At 42.2% G+C, this 9,152-nt stretch overlaps 1 protein-coding gene across 1 annotated transcript in view; it reads right to left on the bottom strand.

The window, feature by feature from the left end:
• Positions 1–2,443: 2,443 nt before the first annotated feature.
• The window catches only part of LOC127429873 (metabotropic glutamate receptor 5-like), a 75,144-nt gene continuing 68,435 nt past the window's right edge, over positions 2,444–9,152 (bottom strand). Inside the window, exons 8-10 of the mRNA XM_051679186.1 lie at positions 5,904–6,843; positions 3,160–3,501; positions 2,444–3,129 (exon numbers count right to left, since the gene is read on the bottom strand). Coding sequence (XP_051535146.1) covers positions 2,532–3,129; positions 3,160–3,501; positions 5,904–6,843 — 1,880 coding nt within the window. The 3' untranslated portion in view covers positions 2,444–2,531. The remainder of the gene's footprint in view (positions 3,130–3,159; positions 3,502–5,903; positions 6,844–9,152) is intronic.

Genomic DNA, 9,152 nt, shown 5'->3' with positions numbered 1-9,152 from the left:
AAAGTAGCCTTTAAAGTCAACATGAAATGGCATTCACAATGTGACCTACTTTTTAAATCGTTTCAGGGGTGGAGCAATTTATTATTTTTTGATGAAAGATTATGTAGAAAAAAACATTTATTTTTCTTTGGAATAACATGCACTGATTTAACGTTTGCAATGACACCAGGAATGTTTATTGAATAGGGTAAATTTTGATTTCATTTTAACATTAATGACTGGACCAAAATGTTGTTCATTGAATGATTCGATTTTGAAATCTAAAAAGTTCCAGGTGTGATCTTGTGGATTATTATTTCTTGTCGATGAACCACGGTGAACAAGTTTGTTTGGTGTCATATGAACAGCCTGATCTCATTAAATTTACGTGAACATGACAACATTTTTGTAATTAAAAATGTATGAGCTGTATAACACGTCTGGCTGCAGTTTTCCAGTGAAATGTCCAGCTGGGGGCGCCAAAAGCGAGTGAAACAGTGTCGTATTTAGATGAGGTTTTAAGGTGAATTTTAGATGGTTGTTTTTAAAACATACCTCCTTAACCTAAAACATTTGCCTGAACCTAACCTTTAGTGTTTTAAAATATAAATGAGACGGTAATAAAGACATCCTCACCAAATCAAAGCTTAAACCTAACCCTTAGTGCTTTAAAATGCCGAAGAGAAATGAAAACTCACATTGTCTGAAGCAACCGCCTCATGTCGTGCCGCATCTATGACTTTGTTGTGTCTTGTGTCAGCTTGAGTTCATGGCTGGATTTGAACCAAGTCCAGTGCTCTGTCAGGTGAGCTACCATGCAAGCAATTTATTGTGGAATAAGTGCATATACTGTATGTAGGTTGGTCTGTAATACAAGCATAAAAATGTATAGTTTTTCAAAAGATGTGTTAGAGTAAAAGTGTGTCGATATCATAAAATAGCAGGGTCTGAGTAACAGAGAAAAATAAGTATTTATAAAGTCATTACTAGCCATTAAAGTCATGATTTGAGTGAAAGAGAATAAAACACACAGTTGTTATAGCGTCTCTAATGTTCATTTCATCTGGAAACTGCAGGGAATTGTACCTCGAGACACATATAACAAGTTTTGCAAAAATGTATATAGAGTCATGTTTTCACTATGAGACCAAGTTGGATATAACGTGACTTCACCCATGACCATGTTTCATAATTGGATTTGTGTCTGTTTAGTGTTTCATTAACTAGTTTGCTGTAGTTATTTACAAAAACGTACCAAAAAGTATCATGGTATCACTATGGTTTTTATGGACATTTGAAGTACCATGGCACATTACTATGCTGACCACTTTAGTAGTACTATGAAAGGTTACCATGGTATAACCCACTGATACCATCACTGTACCATGATACCGCCACAGAACTTATTGATGAGGCGTATCTTACAGGTCATGTGATCTGACCCCAACAAATGAACGCTCAAAAAGACATACAGCATTTGGTCCCACAAGAAATTCTAAAAAGAATGCATTTTTGAAATGTCAAGTAGAATGAAAGGAAGAGAGAAAATAATGTACGGAGAGAGATGAAAACGCATGGAGCATTTGGAGTATCTCTACCCATCTGTTTGAACTCTGACACCATTCTGAGGTACATCAAACAAAGCACTTTGTTCAAAGATTGTAAGTCTTGGAAAGCATAACAGAAAGCATCACCATACACTCTTTAATTATTACAGCATACCAGCAGTCATGTACTTGTGTGTGTATATGAGTGTGTCTACCACATGCACACTCGTTTTGCAACATGTAATTATACAGGCTTTTCCCTTTGCTGTGGTGTCCTTATCCAGCCCTTAATAATCTCATTGTTTCATGATGATTGTAACAAAAAAGGCTTAGAATGTCAGTATCTGCTGGGAATGTCCCAACAACATCTCCCTGTGTGTTTGTCCGCCCCCATCCTTTTGGGGACACACAAGTATATTTTTTGTCCTCATAGAAACAGCACTAATTAGATGAAAGCCATGTTTAAGGCCACTACCAAAATAGACCAACGGAACTCCAAACTAGACGAATGCTGTAATTCTACAGTCACTGTTATTTTCCCAAGAAAGACGAGTTCCTGGATCAATGTCTTTTGTTGGTCCTAAGGAAACATTCCTACCCCTAAAATTAGAGGGAAAAGATAAGTTGATAAAAATGGTGTACAATCCTCCACAAGCCCCTAAGACTTACACCCTAACATTAACCCTTACCTAACCTAAAATCTAAAGTAATTGGTAGATAGAAATGTTGTTCCAGGACCAACAAGGATGTTGATCCAGGAACATCTTGGCAAGATCACGTTCACTGTAATCCTACTGCAGGTCTGAAGTTGGAGATGTTTCTCTTTGGGGGCCACAGAGTGTTTGCAACCTCTGTTTTGCATTGGTCCAAATGTGAGAACATGTAAACACACACACTAAAGAAGTGTCTGTCTCCCGTTTTTCTCCACCTACATTTATTACTCCAGGAAGCGCTCCATTCTCCTATTGGTTTGATGCGTTTGCTTGTTGTTGGTCTCTGCTGTCCTCATAACGATGAGGAACTCTGGCTGTAGTGTCGAAGCGCCAGGCACTCATATTTCTGGATGGGTGGAAGGGCCATTTCAGCATCTGACGTGGGTGAACTGGGCGAGACACTTCCTGACTTAACAGAGTCCCTGAAGGGGGAGGGCGGGGTCAGCGCTAGCAGTTCTTCAAGCTCTGGCTGAATGGATGGGGACTCCAAAGCCAAGGCCATGCCCACGCCCACCTTGAGCTCCTTCCTGCTGGTTGTGGGTGAGGATTTGAGCCGCGATGAACCGGAGATAGGACAAGGTGGGACTGGGCGGCTCAAGTTAGACTCCACCAGTGGGAGGGGTTGGATCTCAGCATAAGTGGTCATGGTGGTTGGCATGGAAACCTCTCGAGAAAGGCGGTAAGCTGGAGGGCAGCAGGGTTCCAATGCAGTTGTATGTGAGTGAGTGTGTGTGGAAGTGCTGGTGGGGAGACCCACAGCGCCCCCTGGAGGCGAGCTGGTAAGCATCATGCTGTTAAGCTCGCTGATGTTGGCGGTAAAACGGTTCACCACGCAGCTAATCTGCTCCATCAAAGAACCCTGCGACGCACTTCCACCACCGCACGATGCACTACCGTGTTGCGGAGAGTGACACATGTACGTCGAGACGCTCATGACCTGGGCGTCAACTGCGGCGCTCTGCGCCAAAGCCATGCTCGCTCTCTGGGTCACGGTACTGATTGGCGAGGGTGTTTGAGGGCAGTACGTAATTGGGTAGCGCCTCTCCGCCTCCGTGACCTCATAGAGCATCTTGTTGTTACTGTTGTCTGTACTAATGTCAGTACCTCCGAAGTAGCGTCCTTCGGAGGTCTTGGAGAAAGGTTTGATCACGGCCATCTGGTTGCTCTCGCGCTTCTTAATGTGGAAGGAGAGACGCTGCCACAGGTGGGTGCCTTTGGAACTGCACTCGTTCTGTGCCCAAGTCACCGACTTCCCATTAGAGCTGCAACAGCAACAAAGCAATATTTACAATTGTAGCTGGTTGCAAAAATAGCCAGTGTTCACCATTTCTGTTCATGTCTGTCCTCATTTTCTCAGTTTTAATGGAATATATAGTGGGATTAAAGGTGAAATGTGTCATTATTTTGATGTTAAAGTACGTTTGCCTATCCAAGCTTAATAAGCAGAGAGCAATCTTGTTGTGGCTTAATTAGACTAATAATTTTTGCTTAATCTATAAGAGCTGAAAAACTTCTTCTATCATGTAATCTTGGGTAATGGTTAATTCTTGAAGATGTTTGTCATGATGCACACACCCACACACTGACAATTACCCTCTGTAAAAATTTCTGAGCAAATTTCCTTTTTTTCGGCTAACTCAAGGGTCCTCTGAGAAATCTAGTCCCGTCCGAATGTGAATGTTTGTGATTGCTGATGTTGAATTTTCACAACAGTTCTCCTCATGTATTTTGACCTACATGAACTACCATTGAGACCGTACTTCTGCACGCCAGTCTTCTGCATGCTGCACGCCTTCCAATATGGATGTAGATGTTTTGCCATCCAAAGAAAAAATAAGAAAATAAAATAAACAAGGTCAGCCAAGTTGCAGAAACTGCTAAAACTGGCCACTGTAATATCAGCATCGGTTAAGATAGTCACCATCATTTCTCATTATATTTTAATTATATAATTCACAGATAAGTCTTGTTTATTATAAGCAGCCACTTCTATAAACTCATGTGAAATTTATTTTATTAGGGTTTTTATAATAAGTAGTTTAAAAGTAATTAATTAAAATTAAATCAATAAATTAAATAATTATTTAAAAAAAAAAAAGTTTTTTTTTTTAATGATAAGGCATAAAGTTTAAAAGATAAGTTAATCTGATCACCTAAATTAATTCAATATGTTTAACCTTCTCTTATGCCCACATCTAGAAAACAGACACTCCCACCTCTGTAATAAAAACAGAGATCTTTTAGTCCTGTCCAAATCAGTACAAGAAATCACATATGTCATGTGATAATAATTGTAACTCAAACACTGTTTAGAAAACAAATCTAGTCCGAATAGGGCTTTTGTGTGAATCCAGTCTGAAAATTACAGTTTACAGTGTATGTCCTCAAACTGCTTAATGTACAGACTTCATTCAAACTTTGTTTTGCAGTCTTATGTGTGTCCTTTGTAAACTTTTTACATTTAAGAATTTTGTAACTGGGGGCCTCGGCAGCTCAGCAAGTTAAGACGCTGACTACCACACCTGGAGTCGCAAGTTCGAATCCAGGGCATGCTGAGTGACTCCAGCCAGGTCTCCTAAGCAACCAAATTGGCCCGGTTGCTAGGGAGGGTAGAGTCACATGGGGTAACCTCCTCGTGGTCGCTATAATGTGGTTCTCGCTCTCGGTGGGGCGCGTGGTGAGTTGTGCGTGGATGCCGTGGAAAATAGCGATGGATTGACGGTTTCAGACACGGAGGCAACTGAGATTCATCCTCCGCCACCCGGATTGAGGCGAGTCACAAGCCACCATGAGGACTTAGAGCGCATTGGGAATTGGGCATTCCAAATTGGGCAGAAAAGGGGAGAAAAGAAAAAATGGAATAATAGGGTTCAAAACAGTGTTACTATGAATGCAAACTTTAATACAGTGAAAAAGACACTGCATTAGCGTAACATAAATATATGTAAATAAACAAAAATTTCCAACATTCTTTTGAATGTCCATGTACTAAAATAAAATATTTGATGCCATAAGTGTACCTTCAATTACTATTACTATTATTTTTAATGGCCATGGAAAATGAAGCGATGTGATAATTTTACCTGGTCGCAAAAAGTAGTCCGTTAATTTACCTGATGAACTTTCACCTTTTGCTGACTCTTTATGCTTCACTTTATTAACAACTGACACATAAGTGCCAGCTTTACATGTCATACATTCTGCTTCCCACAGATCTCGACCTGGACGAAAGCATGGGAATTTTTTGTGCAATTCTTCTGTAAATTTGCACTTTCGTTTGGGCATTGTTTCCATTCAGCTGTCATTTGCTGCTACTGTCAAGCAACTGTTTGATGCCGAACACAACAGCGCTTCACGCGTTCGCGGAGAGTTTGACAGGCAGGAATTTGGCCAATAGTTGCTGCAAGCCTGTAATAATCGACCAATTGGTGTGCGAGAAGACGGGACTTACAAAGAGGTGTTAAAGCAATGCAAATATGCGCGCACACACAATTAAGTATTAGACCAGATGCACATCATATTGCAACTAAAGCCGAATCCCGGACATTTTCGCAAATTTAGAAATCCCGGCCAGATGCTATTTTAAGGTCCGAAAAAGAGGACATGTCTAGGAAAAAGAGGACGTATGGTCACCCTAAATTTAACAAACAAAACACACACACACCTTAGCGTTTCTCCCGATGAGCCTCGTCTTTTCCACAGGTTGACCAGGCTGCTCGAACGACTGGCAGCAGATGAAGATTTCCCATCTCCAACGTGCATGCGCACCGCCGTCGACGTAGTAAATGCGCTGCGGACATTCCTCTCCGGTTTAGCGAGGATAATGTAAACCTTTGGCACAAACATGCAGCCCAGGGCCACGGTGGCACTAAGACTGACGGAAAAGCACATGGTGATGGTCTTGTAGTTCGAACCGAAGTAAATTGGTACAAACGCCAGCCAGATAATACAGGTGGTGTACATGGTGAAGGCAATGTACTTCGCCTCATTAAAATTCGCCGGAACATTGCGCGTCTTGAAGGCATAGAAGGTGCAGCTCATGATAAGGAGGCCGTTGTAGCCCAGTGGTGCCACCACGCCCAAGTTGGTGGTATTGCAGATGAGATTGACCTCGCGGATGGAAGGGTAATCGTGAATTACGTCGGGAGGCTCCATTACGAAGAGTGCAACGATGATGCCCAGTTGCAGGAGAATAAGGAGGAATGCGATGACCAGTTGTGCGCAAGCACTCATGAAACGAGGTTTCTTGGTGCAGATTTTCTTCTTGCTGCCGGCCAGAATCCGAGCGATGCGATTGGTCTTGGTGACGAGGGCGGAGTAGCTCATGGCAGGTGACAGACCGATTCCAAGCCGCTGCAGGTAGCAGTAGATCACGTGAGGTTTGGCGATGAGACAGAACGTGCAGAGATATCCGAGACAGATTCCCGCGAGGATGATGTAACACAATTCGCGACTCGACGACTTCACTACAGGAGTGTCGCGGTATATGATGAAGATGGAGGTGACGAAGAATGTGGCCATCAGGCCCAAGCAGGTGAAGACCACAGCGGCGATGGGCTCAGGGTCACCCCACCGCAAATACTCCACTGGGATTGGGTCACACCCTGAGAATGAGAAAAAGAGAGAGAATTAGAGGTGTTTGCTAGGGCAAACAAGCATCATTATTACTATAGCTCATAACTAGGGTTGGGGATTTGAACAAACTAGAGCAGAACTAGAACCAATTATATTCACTTTAGAAATTGATATTACTTTTCCATCACTTGGAAATCGAGCTGGAAATCACAGTTTTAAAATTCCCTGATATTTCCAGGTTTGCTATGACCGTAGGAACCCTGTTGTTAAGGAGAGTTGTGCTTTTACTTTTCAAAACAATCAGATTACATTTTCAACTGGGCTGAGGCTTCTATATCTTTTATCCCATATATATCTTCAATCTGTCAACTCTTTGACCACATTTACATGCATTTAAGAAAATGATTTATTCCGGGGTTTTGCGGAAAGTGGCGTTCTGAAACATAAACGAGAATGCAGCCGTATAAGGTTGAGAGAACTGTTAGAGAAAGCACTTCATCACACATGGCTTTAATATGTTTATGTTAACACATAAGTGGTGTTTAAATGTTTCTGAAAAGAGCGCATGTGCGTATGTCTGATATAGAGGGAAACCCCACTATTACAGCGTATGTATCTGTCGCATTACACAACTTTTGTGCCTTCAGCAGCTTTCTTGCATTAAACGGGTTTTTGGTGGACGTGTAAATGAGCTATTATGGATGTGCGACAGTTACTATGGTTTCAGGAAACAGTCATGACTAGCTAGTTAATTTCTCCAACGATGCATCATATTATGGTGTTTAAGCAGTGAGTTACGTCATTGTATGGGAAACGCATCCCAGAATATCACAGAGAATTGGGGGTAGACACTTTTGACTTGGGTAACCACCTAGTAACCAATACAAATGCCCTAGCAACCACTCAGAGCACCTTAGCAACCATACGGTAATGTACTAAAAAGAGTAACCATATAAGAACGCCCTGGCAACCATCCACAACACTTAAGCATTATAGCGGTGAATTTTCCACAGGCAAGTATCAATCACAGTTTAATAAGGTATAAAAGTTGTTGTGACGAGGAGGAGGGCATGGCTGGGCCGAGAGGATGCATGCCCGGCGCTGAGTTGACCAATCAATGGGAGAGGGATAAAGGAGGAGCCGGGGACGCCAGAAAGGGGAGAGAGAGAGACGCACGCGGCTGCTCTGTGTGTGTGCCGTTATGTTTCAGTTTTATGTTGGTGTCTCATTAAAGTCTTGTTGATTGTTAATTCGGTTCCTGCTTCCTCCTTTCCCGAACTGATGCCGAAACCCAGGAAAGGAGGAAGAGCACGCTGTCCAGGAGAACTTGCCGCTGCTCGTGCCGGGGGGCAGACGAGCCCGCTGCCGTCCGCTGGGAGGCGGAGGACCCATTGCCGTCTGCCAGGGGACGGAAGAGCCACTGCCGGCCACCAGGAGGCAGAGGAGCCCGCTGTCATCCACCAGGGGGTGGAGGAGCGGCTGAGGACCGGGTGGGCAGCGTGCCCGCAGGAGCCGAAGAAGAGCCTTTTCTTTTCTCTCTCTCTCTCTCTCTCTCTCTCTCTCTCCCCCTCTCTCTGGGGAGAGAGAGAGAGATGCACGCTGCTGGTGTCTCATTAAAGTCTTGTTGAATGTGGATCCGGCTCCCGCGTCCTCCTTTCCCGAAACCTGTTACAGTTGTTTATATTAGCTGTATAACTAAAGGAATGTTCCAGGTTCAATACAAGTTACGCTGAATCAACAGCATTTGTAGCATGATGTTGAAAAACAGTGAGGCACTTACAGTGGAAGTGAATGGGGACAGTCTGTAAACATTAAAATTAAAATACACAAAAGTTTCAAAAGTAAAGCCACAAGACATAAACAATATGCATGTTAACATGATTTCAGTGTGATAAAATCGCTTAATAACCTTATCTGTGTAAAGTTAAATCCATTATTACAACTTTGTTTTTATGATGATGTAACGCCGGTCCACTCTATAACCTAGTAAATGCTGAAATGGTGGTAAACCTCTGATCTTATCACACTAAATCATGGTAACACTTGTAATGTCTTGTGGTTATACTTTTGAAACAGTGTGTATTTTAATGTTTACGGACTAGCCCCATTCACTTCCATTGTAAGTGCCTCACTGTAACCACAATTTTTGCTTTTCTTTAAATAAATAAGGTTATAAAATTATTCCAAAATTGCTGTCAATTGAGCTTAACTTGTATTGAACCTGGAACATTCCTTTAGTGTATTTTGGTCTATAAATCAATTTTATTTATTATTATTAATTAATGACATTAGACTTTAGATTGCTATGTCTTTCTTTCTTTCTTATGCAACATGCAAA

The sequence above is a fragment of the Myxocyprinus asiaticus genome, chromosome 39 (genome assembly GCF_019703515.2).
Source record: "Myxocyprinus asiaticus isolate MX2 ecotype Aquarium Trade chromosome 39, UBuf_Myxa_2, whole genome shotgun sequence".
In the NCBI taxonomy this organism is placed as follows: domain Eukaryota; kingdom Metazoa; phylum Chordata; class Actinopteri; order Cypriniformes; family Catostomidae; genus Myxocyprinus; species Myxocyprinus asiaticus.
Note: the sequence above shows the minus strand (reverse complement) of the source record. Positions and strands in the feature narration are given on the sequence as shown.